Genomic DNA, 17,976 nt, shown 5'->3' with positions numbered 1-17,976 from the left:
AGGGAAATGCAAATCAAAACCACAATGAGATATCACCTCATGGCCATTAGAATGGCTGTTATAAAAAGGCAAGGAATAACAATGTTGGAGAGGATGTAGAGAAAAGGGACCCCTCACACACAGTTGATGGGAGTGTAAATAGGTATAACCACAATGGAAAACAGTATGGAGATTCTCAAAAAATTAAGAATAGAACTACCATAACATCCATGTATCCCACTTCTGGGTATTTATCTAAAGAAAATGAAAACACCAAGTCAAAAAGATACATGCACCCTTATATTCATTACAGAATTATTAATAATAGCCAAGATATGGAAACAACCTAAGTGTTGATCAATGGATGGATGAATAAAGAAGATGTGGTACATATATACAATGGAATTCTACTCAGTCATAAAAAAGATGAAATCTTGCTATTTGTAACAACATGGATGGACCTTGACTGTATTAAGTGAAATAAGTCAGACAGAGAAAGACAAATACCATATGATTTCACTCATATGTGTATTATAAAAAACAAACAAACAAAGAAACAGAAAACCAAAATAAATGAATTAGCCAAACCAAACAAAAACATGTGGGTACAGAGAATACAGTATTGGTTACCGAAGAAGGGGCAGGGGACGAGGGTAAAATGGGTAAATGGGATCAACTGTATGGTAATGGGTAGAAACTAAATTTTTGGTGGTGAGCATGCTGTCATGTATACAGAAGTAGAAATATAATGTTGTCCACATGAAACCTATATGATGTTATGGACTAATGTTACCTCAATAAAACATAAATAAAATTGAAACAAATAGAAACATATCAATTTTTTAAAAGGGTAAGACTAAGCTATAGTTTTTAGACATGCCTAGTTGGATAATAAAACCACAAACATATGCAAGGGAGGATTACTATAAAAAGTAAGGATAGTGGTTACTTTTATTTTTTATTTTTTTTTTTTTTGAGACTGTCAAGAGAATTTAAATACTTTATTATATAAAGTTATACCCAAAATTGTGCTTCATTTTTTCACTATATACTTTAACTCAAGGACATTTGTAAAAGTAGTACACTTCAGAAATCCTGGAAGAAATTCCACTAGCTATAGGCTATTTAAATACTGCTTACAGAAAGTATTAAAAACAACAACAGATGAGTACCAAAGAACTTGTTTACAAAACAGAAGTAGAGTAACAGATGTAGAATACAAACTTATGGTTACCAGGGGATAAGGGCAGCGGGGGTGGGGGGTGGGGATAAACTGGGAGATTGGGACTGACATGTACACACTACCATACATAAAACAGACAACTAGTAAGAACCTGCCGCATAGCACAGGGAACTCTACTCAATACTCTGTAATGGCCTATATGGGAAAAGAATCTTAAAAAAGAAAAGGAGTGCACGTGTATAATTGATTCACTTTGCTGTACACCCGAAACCAACAAAACATTGTAAATCAACTATACTCCAATAAATTTTTTTAAAAAAAAGTATTAAAGGGGGGCTTCCCTGGTGGCGCCAGTGGTTGAGAGTCCGCCTGCTGATGCAGGGGACATGGGTTTGTGCCCCGGTCCGGGAGGATCCCACGTGCCACGGAGCGGCTGGGAGCGGCTGGGCCCGTGGGCCATGGCTGCTGAGCCTGCGCATCCGGAGCCTGCGGGAGGGGCCACAACAGTGAGAGGCCGGCGCCGAAGAAAAACAAACAAAAAAAAGTATTAAAGGAAAGCCAGCACCATATAAACAGCATACACTTAAATCAAAGAGATGAATGCTTAACATACAGAGTAATGTTTTTTATTCACTGATAAACTGAAGGTCCATTTCCAGATGCTTCTCTTGTATACTTCATTTGTTTTGTTAGCAAGCAAAGCCCTGAAAGGGATGGCTTCATCTAGTCCTCAGACTCGGATCCATCTTCATCTTGACTAATCTGGAAGTAACGAAGTTCATAAGTCTCCTTGTCGGATGCAACCACACGAAGCCAATCACGAAGATTGTTCTTCTTAAGGTATTTCTTGGTGAGGTATTTCAAATACCTTTTAGAGAACTGTTTCTCAGAAGCAACTGTGATTTTACTCTTGAAGCGTTCAATGTGAACGACATTCCCAAAATTTCCACTTTTTCCATTCACTTTAACCTTCTCCCGTAGAAACTGTTCCTATTTTAAAACAGAAAAAATGCCACACTAGGGAAGAAAACCCTAGATATTCACTAGGGAAGGTACCAAAATTTCCAGAATCAAAAATTCCATCTTCTACTGGATGAGTAAGGTCCAAATTAAACTTCCAGGTTGACTTCTTAGGCTTCTTGTCTTTCTTCACGGCCATCTTGCACGCCGGCAGCGCGATCAGAGAGATAGTGGTTACTTTTAAAGGGAAGGAGTATGTTAAGGGGAAATTGCAGGGGTTGCCTGACAAAGTTGTATTTCTTGATCTGTTTAGTAGTTAGGATTGTGTTTACCTTATTATAATGCACTAAGATACACATTTGTTCTTTGTGGTTTTCTGTGTATGTATTTTACTTTACAATAAAAAGATTTTAAAAGTAAAAAACAAAACAAAAAACAACTATGTTTTTACTCATAAGATTGAAAAAGAATAAAATAATTAACATTAACTCATATTAGCTGGAGAATGAGTTTGTGAATGTCAGTCTGGCAATGGGTATTATCATTTAGAATGCATATAACCAGTTACTCAGCAATTCCCCTTCTAAAAATTAAAAATAAATTGTGCAAAAATTTATGTACCAAATATTTACTATGGGAGAAAAGAAAAAATTGGCCAAACGAATTGAATAAAAATTTTTGGTGTCTTGCTTTTGCCTGAATATTATCATTATATACATGGCAGAGCTAAATTGATCATTTCATCTGTGGTATATAATCACAAATTTTGCACAGTGACGTAGTAGATTAAATTTACCAACGAAGTAACAAATTTACCACCACCAATGTAATGAATTTCTTTTCCACACTAAAAAATGTGCTTTTACTGTGAAATGTTAAAAAATATCTCTACAGGAAGGAAAAAATGAGATTAAAAATAAAGATAAAACTGAAAAAATGAAAAAAGGAAGGTTATCAGGCACCTCATTTTAACAAACTTTTTGGGTTTCATTGTGGGCCTTTGAAAAGGTTGACTTTTATAGCTTTATACCCAGAGCTTGCAAACCTTAGCACTTAACACACTTTGTCAGAAGCCTGTTTAGCAGATACTGTGAAACTAGCATGGAAGGAAAAGATGTGCAGCATAATTGATGTTGAGCATTTTCCAGAAGTTTCTAGTAAAAAGTGACCTGAGGTGGTCGACCCAGGCTCATAATTTTGAGGGTCTTCCCAGTCAGGCAGGCATGCAGTGGGGTGGCGGAGGAACAGCTTCCCAGTTGCCACTAACAGACTATGGAGGCTGGAGCATGTTCAAGGACCTCAGCTCCATCCTTAATGTCATCTGACTTATGCCGGGTGACACTGTCCCTCCCCCATTTGCATATGCTCTTCACAAAGCATTTTTCCCCATGTTTACGGTTGTTCTCGATAGACTTTTCATTATATTCAACCTGCCTAAAAATGCTGGATGAGACAGATGGACAAAAGACATGATGTAAAGTTTTTCCTTCCAGATCTTCCCGCAAACCCAGGCCTGCACCCACCCTACTCAATTCTCCACACCCTACCTCAGTCCAACTCTCCTGAGGGATGGCTCTGCAAAATCACCTACTCCTATACAGAATCAATATGTGATTATGCAAATTGCTATTTGAACAACCTGACAAAGGTCAGTAAAGAATACAAAAAATATTAAGCTAATATTTAAATGGGTAGAAATCATATTAGGTACTTTGGTTTCAATTATTCACCACAGGAAAACTTCCATCAGAAGACGAGTTTAGAACATAATAGGCACAGAGAAAAACAAGTGTCAGAGGAAATGACTAGCAGAAAAAAAGACAAAAAACACTGGGAAGGATTGACCCACATTGTTCAGTTTAATATGCAGTTCTAAATTTAATTTTGTGTATTTGCAGCTTTAGGGAAAAAATAATATGCAACAGTATTTATACCAGCCTTTACATTTCAAATTCATCAATCTAATTAAACAATGAAGTAATTAGAAGTTCTAAAATTGCAGGGAATATTCCATTACACATCTTTCTTTATCCTGAAGAATCTTCTTTTTGTTCAGAGTCGTTGTAAACCAAAACTTTTCGAAGCATTTTGGAGTAGTTGTAAGAGCATTAGGCTTGTAATCAACAGCACTGAGTCTGAGTACTAGGACCACTACCTAATAGCTGTTTGATTTTGGGTAAATGGCTTAATCTCTGTAAGCCTTAATTTTCTCATCTGTGCAATGGGTCTGATAAGATCTGTATTACAAACTTGCTGTGTGTCTTAAACAGCCCTACAACTCTCACGATTATGAAATAAGCATACCAGATACTTGAACTGATTGCAATATTCTCACTTTCAATTTTTATGGAAATTATTTTCCAAAACTATATATCATAAAAATATTATTCAATAGTTAGAATACTTGATTTTCTGTCTCATACCTTGCATAGCCTCTGTTTCCTCAAGATCCTCTCCACTCCTTTTCTTTTAAAGACAGAGGAGTTGGTGGTGGGCAGAGGTGGTTGAGAAAGAATAATGCAATCAGGGCTCTAATGCTTTCTCTGCTGGCTTTTGACCAATTCCCTTTTTTCTGCCCTGAATCTCAAGTTCACTTTTGTGGGTCCCAGGATCCTAGGGTCTCGTGGGTTCTTCAGGGTTATTGGGATGGCATCTCCACAGTATATGTCTTCCTCCCCACCTTTAGGGAAACTTGGCTCATTACTTGACTACATGGATTTAATCAAGTTCTTCTCCTCCAACTTGCTGCCTGTCTGCCACAATATTTTTTGAAATGTTTCCTATATGCTTGACTCCTCCCCTTTTTCTTGTCCTTTCTGACTATACCTTCTGTATACTTGCACTGTCTTGGGGACATTAACAAGTGTTGGGCTTGGGGATATTAACAAGTGTTGTTAATATGTCATGCCTAACCAGCTGTTTGAAAGAACAAGTCTGGAAGTTTAAACGATAGGATTCAAACTAGACGTGAATAATGAAAAAGAGAAAATTTTTAAAACTTCAAGCAAAGGATGTATAAGAATTTTATTTTTCAGTTTCTGAAAAGGCGATCAATCTATACATTTAATTTGAGCACATCCACTATACAACTTTTAAGACAATGCACGAAAAAGCTTCAACACTTGTTTTTTAAATGTTTCTTTCTTTGGTGGTGGTGGTGGTGGCAGTGGGTATGGTGGTGGTGGGACACACTTCTTTTAAAAGCACATTTTTCAGGAGTTTTGTTAATCTGATTCTTTGAATTTATAAATAGGGCTTAATGAATAGGATCCAAAGAATGAGAACTAAAACTAAACACTCAACTAGCTTAAGTTCAAACTTCACTTTTTGAAGTTCATAGGGTGTTAAAAGATGCCTTTGACTTCGGTAAAAGATAAAAGATGGCTCTGATTTTTTTTTTTAAAGAATGTAATACTTTGCATCTGCTAAAAACTGATAAAATGAACCATGAACAGCGATTTAATCTTGGTAGCTGATACTCATCTGAGCAGTTTTGCTCGAGCTGTGTAACTGAAGAGACTTTGCTTTTGCCCAGAGCATACGTCTCTTATCTGCTGTTTTAAAACGGAAAACAAGTAGAAAGTTAAAATTGAGGTAGGATTACCACTACATTCAAAGAAATAAAATAAAAGACAAAGATCTGATTCTGAACACTTACAAAAACATAGTAGCATATTAACATGAAGTTTAAGTCAATATAGTTTCATATGAATTTCTATTCGTTTGTAGAAAAGAAACCTGGCTTTTCAAATTGAGCCTCGCCAAATGTCTGCAGTTAGCAAGTCTCCATTAATTTAAGATCTGCTCCTTACTCTGGGCTTTTGGGAAACGGAATTAGGTCACTCAATATTTCATGAACCACTAAAAAACCAAAATACAATTTATTAGAATATACTAAAAATACACTTGCCAAATAAATCACAAAATTACTGTCAGCTGTTTAGCAAATCTTTCCAAGTGTTGCATCAAATTATAGAGAACTGGGTCCTTTTAACAAACAGCATAACCAGTAGAGGGATAAATTTGCATGGGAAAGGGAATACTTGCACCTGTCTATCAAAGCATCTTTTATCTAAGATAGAGATGGAAACCTGAAAATTGTCTTACAAAGTTTTTTTCTTTTAAAGTGTTCTTACCAGACACCCAAAAGCACATGTTATAAAAAAAAAAAATCTTTACAGGAGACATCTACTAGTGCTGGTACCAGTGTTCAATACATGTTGGTTGTGTGAACGTCAATTGAGCGATAATCTCATGTTAATTACTCATTTCTTTGTGCTTTTCATTCCTTGGTTAAACACAAGTATTTGATTGAGGCAGTTGCTCTCTTTGAAAGAAATAGAACTTTGAGAGGAAATCAAATGGATTTTGAAAAGGAAGTGAATAGCCAAATGGTCAAAACCACCCTTGCAAGCAATTAAACAAAAATGCTGTGATCACAGCACCGTGGTGTCTGACGTTGTTACATGGGCCATCGGGATCGTTTTAACATTTAGGAAGCATTCAATTCTTTTCAGAATCACATTTATCTATCTTCTTTCAGTTGTGACATCAGTCTACAGATGTCAAATTTTTACCATTTATATAAATTCTTCGAAACCCCAGGCCTTAGAAACAATTCTGGGTCTTTTCCTCCAGACTATGGTATTTCATCCTAATTGAGGCCTGTAGCTTCCCATGAGCTATTGAAACTGTTTATATTAACAAGATGTACATACTGCCAGGAAACATACCATTTCCAGCCTTTGTGGACTAGGTTCCAGCATTTAACAACTGATGTTTTCTCTCCATATGGCTCAGGCTCATGAAGGACCAAAGTAGTCACGTAGCAAAACTGTATCTTGGAGGCCAGAAAAAATTTTTTAGCATAACTTTGTTTATTGTTTTCTGGATCTTTCTGTTCCTTCGCTATAGATGAAAGCTGCTTCTCCTTTGCTTATAAAAACTGTATTTATGTTTATATTCTTGTATAAGTCTGTGCTCCAAGGATTGAAGCTTCATCTAATTTCTGTATTCATCACTTAGAATTCTCCTTTCACTGGAGCTCTGTTTCCCTTGTAGACACAGGACAGCAGATGTTAGTTGTGTCAGCAAAACCAAGATTTCCTGATTTCCTTTGTTCTAAGCAATTTCCTCACCTTGCATTACAGGTCAGTCTGAAAGATTCTGTTAGAAATCCTACATATTTCATACAAAGGCATGCAAAATCAATTTCTAGAATGAAATGGAAAAAAAAACCAAAACAAAAACATGCTTAAGAGAAAGAATTTAGATCAGAAGTTTGCTTGATATGTACGGCCAGGCTAAAGATAGTTAAATAATACTAAGAAATAGTATCAGCAAATTATAGAAGCCTGATAGAGTAAGAAATATAAATAACAGGGCTTCCCTGGTGGCGCAGTGGTTGAGAATCTGCCTGCCAATGCAGGGGACAAGGGTTCGAACCCTGGTCTGGGAAGATCCCACATGCTGCAGAGCAACTAGGCCCGTGAGCCACAACTACTGAGCCTGCGTGTCTGGAGCCTGTGCCCCACAATAAGAGAGGCCGCGATAGTGAAAGGCCCGCACACCGCGATGAAGAGCGGCCCCCGCTCGCCACAACAAGAGAAAGCCCTCGCACAGAAACGAAGACCCAACACAGCCAAAAATAAAAATAAATAAATAAAAAAAATTTAAGAAATATAAATAACAAATAAACAAATACATAAGTAACATACACAGAAATATTTTAAAAATTTATTTAATTAATATAAATTTAAAACTGTATTTCTAATATATTTATAAATACATTTATATTAAATAATATAATAGAAATATATTTCATTCTAGTGATGTATTTATGAGACCATATAATGCAGTGATTAATAGCAAAGACTTTGAAGGCACTCTAGCTGGCTAAAATATTGACTCTGCTGCTTTGAGAATTTGACAAATTAAAACATTACTACTAGGTACGTGATTAGCACAAATAATCAGTGTTTGCTGTTATTAGTCCTTTGTAGAGTCCTGGAAATTTTTGGATACATTCTTCTCCAAAATCTTGTTTTGCTAGATTTCATGAGAAAAACACACCTCTTTGCATTAATATGTTTTCAAAATATGTAAAAAATCCAAATATGCAAATCATTTTAATAGATACAGCTTGGCTGCTTGCTTCTCGATAAGTTCTAGGAAAGGGTTTACTGTCACCAAAAAATTCTCCCTAAATTACACTCCTGTCTGCATTACTTTAGTGCCTATAAATAGGAAATCCATCCTGGGATTATCAGAGAGGGTGACCTACCTTTGATCTGAGTATCGTGTCTTTGCTGCTAGATTAGAGGACAAAATAGCTTATGTCCTTGTAACCCTCAATCCAGAACTTTGTGTCCTTTTGGACTTAGTTTTCATGTAAGACAGAGAAATATCTTCAGGGGAAAATTATGTTATTGAACAATAGAGCAGAAAGTGACTTTGGAGGTCACGGGGCCTACTCTTACTTTCCTAGAACTGACATTCTGAGAGGAGGTGAACTGCTTTGTGTTTACATGACAGGGTGGAGGCAGAGGTGGGATTTAATGCATGGTCCTTCCTCTTAGTGTGTGTTGTGATGATACAGAGGGGACAGGAATTAAATCTGGAAAAATCTTGAAAAACAAGTTAACTTACTCTGTTTTAATGCTTATTGCCCCCATTCTTGACAGAAGAGTAAAGATGCAATCTCATGAATAAGATTCAAATGTTTGAGAAATTTTACTTCTAGAAATACTTTCATGACAAGCCCTAGTCGTTATGTAGCCACAGTCAAGTTATGTAACTAATTGTGATGTTATTTTGTGGGCATTAAATGAGATAATACATGGCAAGCCCTTTGTTCAATGCCAGCCCACAGAAAGCAATGAACAAATATTAGCTATTTTTATTAGTATTATTCGCTTGTATCTGGGAATCCTCTTTCCACCAAAAGGCTAGGCAGTAAAACATCTACTCACATTCTTGGCGATAATTACTGTATTATTCTTCACAGTACCTGAAGAGCCAGGTAAGAAAAAAAGTGCTATCACTGTGGAAATCTGGGAAAACACAGACACTAAAAATTTGCAAGCACATTTCAATTACCCAAATAGGTTAAGGAGGAGAAAAAGAAACATTCTTCATTTCCTGCCTTCTCAATCCCACGTTTAAATACTTTAGTTTTAGATGTTTTTAGTTTCTCAAATAACTGACTGTGAAAAGGAAATTGTTTGATTAAGTAAAATATACCCAAAAGCTTTAGAAGCTGAGAAGGAAGCTCTGTGGTCTTCTTCTGGAGACTTCCTTCTTTTTCCATCAACAGTGCAGCTAGAAGAGTAGAAATGGGTTTTGTTGAACACTTCCCCTTTACCAAAATAAATAAAGAGGAACTAATAATGTGAGCTATTTTTAAAATATTATATTTATTTTTCCATTAAAGAAATATGTAATAACCAGTAATATTTATCAAGCAGAAACCACTTGCCAAGCAATGCAGAGTGCCTTGAATATATTAGCCCGTTTAATCCTTTCAACTCTGAGAAATAATAATTTTTTTTTTTTTTTTTTTTTTGCGGTACGCGGGCCTCTCACTGCTGTGGCCTCTTCCTTTGCTGAGCACAGGCTCCGGATGCGCAGGCTCAGCGGCCATGGCTCATGGGCCCAGCTGCTCCGCGGCGTGTGGGTTTCTCCCGGACCGGGGCACGAACCCGTGTCCCCTGCCATCGGCAGGCGGACTCTCAACCACTGTGCCACCAGAGAAGCCCAAGAATGATTTTTATATCACTGTTTTATAGAGGAGGAAACTGACGCTGAGGGATCTGCCTAAGGTTCCAGAGCTGGAAAGAAGTAGGGCTGGGATTCCAATTCCAGGGCTCCAGCCGGCAGTACTCCAGACCTGAAGTCTCATTCGTACTTTGTATGACCACACTACTACCCAGGTTGGAGAATAAGGAAAACAAGAATAAAATTGGACTCTAAGTTAATGTTGGGTTTCGAGCAGCAGTTGGGAACTTGCTAATTATATCAGAGGCGTAAGAGTTTTCCAACATAGGAACCGCTAGAGAAAATATATTCAATCAAATTGTAATAGTCCTTCCAGTGATTGTGTGGACATTGTGGACAACAAATTGTCACATTTATTCACAGTTATTTCTCGTATGGTCCAATCTGGACGCACAGGGTCCAATCTGGATGCACAGGGTGTCCGTGAAGGGCACGTGGCTTGAAGAGATAACCGCCTCATGGGGAGAGTGTGAGATGGAGATCCACACGGGGTTTTCACCCTGCATTTCTCACCTTTCTCTTCCCTCCCTTCAGAGAGTTGGCTCTGTGCATATTTCCTTGGGAGAGGATGAAGCAGCATGAAAAATAAAAGTGGCCCAGCAACTGCTTTTCTTCCTGGCTCTTAGTTCCAAAACCTAAGCACCGAGACGGCAAGAATCCGTCAGCATAGGCTTGAAGGAAATCGATCCTCCCTTCAGACAATTGCTAATGATATTAACAATCGCTACCACTCACAGGTGTCTACGCATTAGACGCCTCTTGAAGCACATAGGTATGTACTCATTAAATGCTCTCAGAACCCTATGAGGGAGTTACTACTAATATCGTAAGAATGCTCCATGCCAGTGAGGACTTTTGTCTTCTTTTGTTTACTGCTTTACCTCTGTTATCCAGAACAGTATTTGGCAAAGATTAGGTACTCAATAAATATTTGGTGTAGAGGAAATCTGCATCTAAAGATGAAGGAATCGAGGCACAGACAGGTTAATAACATGCCCAAAGTACCACAGCTGGTCGTAGGCTAGGAGATTCTTCAGTATCCCCACCTGGGTTGGGGATAGAAAGAGAGGGAGGGAAATCTGTGGTTCCTGAGTTAGAGGGATGCTAGGACCCTACTGTGTTGCCCAGGAGGTGGCAAGACCACATTGAAGGGATAGTTGTGTTGGGTGGTGGGCAGCTGGAACCTTAGGCAGCATTGTAAGTGACTAAACTGCCACGTTTGAGCAGAATGAGGATAGGGAAGTAGCAGAAGCAGCAGGGTGCTGCCGGTATGAAAGCCACACACACAAAGCCAGTGGGCAGACTCCAGGACAGCCCGTGTCGATCAATGACCAAGGATCAAATGGCCACCCCTCCCCTGACCAATGATTTGTTTTCCACCAGCCAAGCAGAATGGGTTGTAAAGCAGAAAATTGTTACAGAAAATGAGGAAAGTGCTATTTTTTGTGCGTATCTGATATTTTTTCCACCGAAGCATTATGTAGGGAAAGAGTATTAAATGTGTCGTCAGAAGGCCTAGGCTTTAATCCTAGCTTATCCCATCCCAAATTCCTGGCCAATTTATCTAATTTCCTTGTATCTTGTATCTCGGTTTCCTTATCTTTAAAATGGGGATTAAAAATAATCGAGGTGAGGACAAAAAGACTTTTTTAAAGTGTAAGTTAAAACTTAGTGAAAGATAACAAATACAGTGTGTTAATTTTGTATAGCTTCCATTCCGTTTGCACTTGATTTTGAGTTACATGTATCTTTTTGGCAGGTAAGAGGCTGTACTTATGTCTTCTAAATTAGACTTTTTACAGACTAATATATTTAATTTCATTTCTTATATTTACAATAAATGGATGAAAAGACACTTTTCAAAGTTTAAAGCACTTAGAAGAGGAAATATTACGTGATTTACAGGTTGCTATTCTTGCCTATGAGTGTCATTTTCTGGAAGTTGAACGCCAGACTGTCATTAAAATGTTTCATGGATAATCTGCAGGTTCAGTAATGCCCAGACAGGTATTTCACTGGATCTTTTCACTGTGCTGTTCTAATATTGTAGCTGGAATTAATTCCTGCACTAAGGACTGAAAAATAAATTTCTAAAACATTTAAGCATTTGCTACTAATCTGTATCGGATTATCAGCAAGAGGTAGGGGAATCTTCCCCTCCAGGTTTACTTTAAACCACATGATCCTGAAACAGAGCGAAGGGCTCATGTGCCCATAGCACAGAAAGCCAAACTCTGACAGTGAGAATTTGCATCAGAGGAAGGATTTATTGCAGCACACCAGCAAGGGAGTGGGAGACAAGCCTCAGATCTCTCCAACTTGGTCTTTGAGTTAGGGTTTTTATTTTTTAAGGGGAAGAACAAAGAGGCTGGGATTAATTATTAATTAATAATTTTGATTAATTATTTTATAGTAATTATAATCATTAATTATAATTAATGCCATTTCTGTGGCATTTCTTAATCATAGTTTTGGGAGTCATAGGACGTGTCTGGCCAAGTGGTCCATGCTCGAGGGTCTGTTAGCTCACCTTGCCCTTGAAAAACCACCTTAAGTTTGTACATCAATGATGATATCTATAATAGCCATTTTAGTACAGTCATGATGTTATCGACAACAGCAATCTTAGTCATCTGACTCTGGTTGATGAGTGTTCTGTTAGGACAGCATTGCGGTCAGGGGGTCAAGAAGGGGAATACAATTTTGGATTGAGAAATAAATTACAAACTCAGTCAAGGAGCTTGGTTTTAGGCAGACTTAGTTTCAGCCCTTCTAAGAAAACATAGTAAGTGAAATACACTACCAGCAATGAGAATTTAGAGAGTCCTTGTAAAAATATGAATTGTGGGGAAATATACATTGGGGTCATTCATTCGTCAAATATATGTTAGTGCTTATAATGTGCCTGGTACTCCTGTGGACACTAAGGACACAACAGTAAACAATGAAGTGCTCGCCCTTGTGGAGCTTACATTCCACTGGGGGAGGGTGCGAATGAACCAATAAAATACATTATGTTGTCAGATGCTGTGATGAATGAACAGCGAGCAGGTAAAGGATGAGTCTGTTTGAGGAGAGCTCCAGTGACGAGGTGGTCAGTCAAGGACTCGCCAAGCAGATCTAGTGAAGTCAGGAAGCAATCCATGTGTGTATCTGTAAAGAGATACACTCACGTTTTCTTTCTCCCCTAGGGCCTGTGGTTCTAAGACTTGAAAAATAAATGAACATGTAGCTATAGGCACACTTCAGCACCTATAACTTTGACTTTATCAACTGTATGCAAACACCTTAGGTTATTTCTACACAGAGATCTTATAAAAGACCAAGAATATCTAGAAGTCTTTGCAGACTTGCGCTTTTTGGCAGGCATATTTCATCTAAGAAATGAAGGAAGAGACTTAGGTGGCAGTAAGTCACCTCTTCTCACATTGGCTTGTGACCGTAACTTACTCATCATATAAACCCAAGATACAGTCACGTACAAGAGCATAGAAGATACTAGAGACTCCACAGAGACACAGCCTAAGTAAGTGATCTGATTGAACTGTACAAAGATTAGAAATGAGATAGTCTTCACCCTGCATTTTAGGTTTATTTTTGTTACTGTCATATGCTATACTTGTCTGAGTGACTGTCTTATAATCTGTTATTGGATTGAATTGTAAAATGGTTAATAACTTAATTCCTTATTTGTAAGCTTTCTGCCCATCAAAATGACTCGCACAATTCTATCCCTTTTTTCAAATACCTGCTGAAATCTTTAAGGTGCATAACAAAGTATTTGAACGGTAGCCTCCTTTGCCAGAGAGCTGAATTTGGATCGTTGTCACTTCTCTGGCAGAGACCCTAGAATTTTTGAGACTGTGTTTTACTGTGCTCTTATAGCAATATACAGATTAGAATAAAGGCTTAGCTAAAATTGAATGGTTTTATTAAGATAGTTTGTATGTTCATTGACTGCGTGAAAATTGCTTCTGGGATTAAACATTCCTGTGTTTTGTTTTTGTTAATCAGCTGAAATGTATCCATGTTATATAAAGTAAAAAGAGCCACAAACCTAGGAGAAAGAAAGGAAATACCCAAGGTAGAATTTTTTGAAAACACTATTATTTTCTATGTAAAATAGTTAATTTCTAAACTAGTTTAGCATATATCAAAAGCTATATTTTCTTTCGTACTTAATGGCTACATTCATATGAGTTCCTATGTGGAAGTTTCTATCCAGGGTATTTGCTAGTCATCCATCCATATGTTCCTTAAGAAACTGTATACCTTTTTCTTTTTCTTTTTTTTAAATGATTTATTTTATTTATTTATTTTTTGGCCGTGCCACGCGGCTTGTGGGATCTTAGTTCCCCGACCAGGGATCGAACCCATGCCCCCTACAGTGGAAGTGCAGAGCCCTAACCACTGGACCACCGGGGGATTCCCTACATCTTATTTTTCAAAAAGAAGTCTATGTCAGCTTTTTATTTATCTGCTGAATCAGGAACTTCACATGGTTTGCTTTGGAGTGGGAGGAAAAGAGTGGTTAGCTTTTAGATGTAAAGGAGATCCTTAAGCACGATCAAACTTTTTCCTTCTTGTTTCTATAGTATTTCAGGAAATAGACACAGCTTCCCCTACATGGGATTCCTAACACAGAATGACAGTGGCAGGGCTCAGAAATGAAGCTAACAGGAAGTAAGAGACCAGCATGACACTGGAATTTGCATAGGCCAATTAAATCATATTCAGGTCTATAATCCAGCTGGGTATTATTTCTATGTATTATGGGAAGTCAAGGTCTCATTATGTATATTTTTCCTCTTTTGTCTTCAAACCATTTTAGTCTAGTCCCTTTATGCCCCCACTGTAATATCTTGTCTGTCGTATATCTGAGGTTCTGTTTCAAGACTTCATGCACCTCCCTATATCTGGTCCTGAACAAACATCACATTACCGTAATTATGTGGCTTTATATATGTCTTGCTATCTGGTAGGTCAGGTCTTCTCCTTCTGTTCTCTTAATTTTTCTTGGCTATTTTAGTCCTTAGCATTTTTCCACTTGAAAGTTAGGATCAGATTTATCTGTAGAGTCTCTAGGATTTTGAATATAGACAATCTTTTTTATTGCAAATAAGGACAATTTTGTCTCTTCCTTTCCACTCCTTGCGTGCGTTATTTGTTGTTGTCTAATCTTGAATTAGCCAGGCCATCCAGGACCATGTTAAATAGGGGTAAGAGGGGTTTCTGGTTATTCCTCACATTAAATAAAATGCTTCCATTTTGTTCCCCATTATGTATGACGTTTGCTCTGTTTTTTGTAGAGACTCTGTTAGATGAAGGAAGTTTTCTTTTACTCCCAGTTTACTAAGAGCTTTGGGTTTTTTGTTTGTCTTTGTTTTTTGGTTTTTTGAGAATTTTGATCACAAATGAGTGATTAATTTTATGCTTATTAATTAAGCATTTATTTAGCATCTGTTGAGAAGACAATATGGCTTAGAGTTTTTCCCTTTTAATCTATTGAGGTAGTATATCATACAGATGAATGTTTTGGTGTTGAAACATCTTGTATTCCTGGGATAAGCCTCATCTTGTCATGACATGTATGATCAAGCCACTCAAGATCTTTGTACATCCCCTTCTCGACCAGGCCCCCTTCCCTCGCATGACTATCCAGTTCTCTTAATTATACGGCTTAATCAGAAACTCTCCAGGTGCTTGCCCACTGCCCCTGCCGCTGGTTTCCCTGGTAACTGATGAGCCCACCTGTTGTCAATTCCCCCTATAAATGGTAGCCTCCTTCTCCCCTGAGCAGCAAAGATTGTTGCTATGTCCTGTTGCCGTCTGCATTACACAGGAGGGATGTTTCTCCAGGACCTTTCGCTTGAGACCTGTAAGATCCTCTGTTCAATAACCATTGATGTTTCTGTCACTGACTCTGGGCTCTTTCTTTGGTCTTGTAGAGGCCGGGTAACTACAAGGCTTGCAGGCCTACAGGGTGCAGCCCCACATTATATTTAATATCTTTTTATACACTACTAAATTTGAATAGCTAATAAGTTATTTAGGATGTTTATAAGTGAGCTTAGTCTATAATTTTCCTCTTTTTTTTTTTTGCGGTACGTGGGCCTCTCACTGTTGTGGCCTCTCCCGCTGCGGAGCACAGGCTCCGGACGCCCAGGCTCAGCGGCCATGGTTCACGGGCCCAGCCGCTCCGTGGCATGTGGGATCTTCCTGGACCGGGGCACGAACTGTGTTCCCTGCATCGGCAGGCGGACTCTCAACCACTGCGTCACCAGGGAAGCCCTATAATTTTCCTCTTTTAACATCTTTGCACTTTTTCCGTTTTTCTATTCTTTGAAACTACTTGTAAAAGATAAGGATTATCTTTCCCCCGAGGATTAAGTAAAATTCACCTGTAAAATCATCTGGGCCTGGTGTCATTCATGGGTGTGACTAATTACCAATTCTGTTTCTTTACTCCTTGTTAAATGCAGGGTTTAGTTTCTTTTTGATTTGATTGTGTTAGTTTATGTGTTTCTCAGTGTTTCCATTTAAGTGTTCAGAGTCAGTGATAGTTATTTGTAGTGTTAGCTTATGATTTTTAATCTATTTTATCTGCTATTATGACCCCTTTTTATTTGGAATTTTAATTGTCTGTGACTTTTCATATATTTTCCTCCTTATCAGTTTTGCTAGAGTTTTGCAATTTGACCTTTCACACATTTTATATAAAAGCCTGCCAGGCTCTAGTTTCAAGCAGTATGACCCTCCAACCCGCCATCTTGTGTGGAGGGGTTTTATTCCCCTTTATTCTGAAGAAGCTAAGCTCCTGGCTGCCCACTGCCTCTCTCAGAATGCCGTGACCTGCTCACTGTATTTTGTTTCTGTTCATTTGGTCCAGGCAACGTTTATCTTGCTCTTAATTCTAACTTTATTATCTTCTTTGTATGTAATTTTCACTCTTTATGTCCCTACAGCAGAATAGGTTTATCAAAGAACATGATCTTGAGTCCAATCAAGTCACAGAGTACGGAGCACTGTATTGGTACTTTACACACAATATTTTCATTACCATCTTACAGGTGAGGAAAGTAAAGCCAGGAACAAGTGACCTGCCCAAGGCCACTCAGATAATAAGTGGCAGGGGTACCTCCAGAACTGGTCATTCCTTTTCATCACCTGCTCTACCCTAAGCTTGATCCTCACTGCATCCCTTGGCGGGGGTAGGGATATGTTTTAACTTCATCCTTGTAGTTCATGATCCTTATGAAATAAAGGCTTTAGCAAAGTGAGATTTACTGTTAACAGATATACTGCTAAATGCTATGAGGGACAAAATATGTTCTTGTACTTGTCTTTAGACTTTGATGTAAATTTCCTTATGCTTTGATTGGCCATTGAAACATTTACTTGGAATATTCCTCCTGGTAGTTTTCATGCGAAAGCTTATAAAATATAGGATCTTTAGAGTCAGTAAATGTTTCCAACAGTGTTTACCTTTAGTATTTATTTTTTTGTGTTATACAATGTACACTTATATCCTAAAAAATCAAAAGTCTTCAAGTTTGGAGTTTTCTACCTTTAAAAATCAAGAAGCCAGACTTTTGCTCAGTAGAAAATATAATTATGCAAGTAACTACAGGAATGTGGTGTGCAAGTACAGCTTCATTAATGAGTTATGACAGTTGAAGGATGTTCTTGAAGGAAAGATAAGCATTTGCCAGATGTCCATTGGCCTGTGGTAAATCTTAGATTTAAAGATCTATTTGCAGAGAAATATAGACAGCTGCCAGCCTGGGCTAGGAATTTTTAAATGTCTCCTTTACTTGAATGAAATACAATATAAAATAGCATGCTTTTGCAAATTAACAACAAGCAACAACCCCTTCATTTTCATGCAGAATTATGTAGTATTTGACCAAATGGGAAAAGTTATGTTTAATTTTTAATGTTGATCCTATGGACATATATGAATCTATATACACATGTAATATTGATAAGAAATACATAATTTCTTTGGAAGCACTGACAACTTAAAAAACTCAATTAAAAAATTGCGTAAAATGCTTTTCAAATAAAAACTCCAACTC

The 17,976-nt window shown here is 37.7% G+C and overlaps 1 protein-coding gene across 1 annotated transcript; it reads right to left on the bottom strand.

Annotated features, from left to right (window-relative positions):
• Positions 1–1,885: 1,885 nt before the first annotated feature.
• On the bottom strand, positions 1,886–2,321 carry LOC132425673 (ribosomal protein eL22-like 1). Its single transcript, XM_060011908.1, has 2 exons — positions 2,253–2,321; positions 1,886–2,152 (listed from the first exon to the last, which is right to left on the bottom strand). Exons 1-2 carry the CDS (start codon positions 2,319–2,321, stop codon positions 1,886–1,888), a joined length of 336 nt encoding a protein of 111 aa, XP_059867891.1.
• Positions 2,322–17,976: the final 15,655 nt, after the last annotated feature.

This window comes from Delphinus delphis, chromosome 5 (assembly GCF_949987515.2).
Source record: "Delphinus delphis chromosome 5, mDelDel1.2, whole genome shotgun sequence".
In the NCBI taxonomy this organism is placed as follows: domain Eukaryota; kingdom Metazoa; phylum Chordata; class Mammalia; order Artiodactyla; family Delphinidae; genus Delphinus; species Delphinus delphis.
The sequence above is the reverse complement of the archived record's forward strand: the minus strand, read 5'-3'. Positions and strand labels throughout refer to the sequence as shown.

Excerpts from the sequence above, each read along its gene's own strand:
- LOC132425673 (XM_060011908.1), bottom strand. The coding sequence starts at position 2,321 with ATGGCCGTGAAGAAAGACAAGAAGCCTAAGAAGTCAACCTGGAAGTTT. Across the intron at positions 2,153-2,252 it reads ATTTGGACCTTACTCATCCA|GAACAGTTTCTACGGGAGAA; the intron begins GTAGAAGATGGA and ends GTTTTAAAATAG.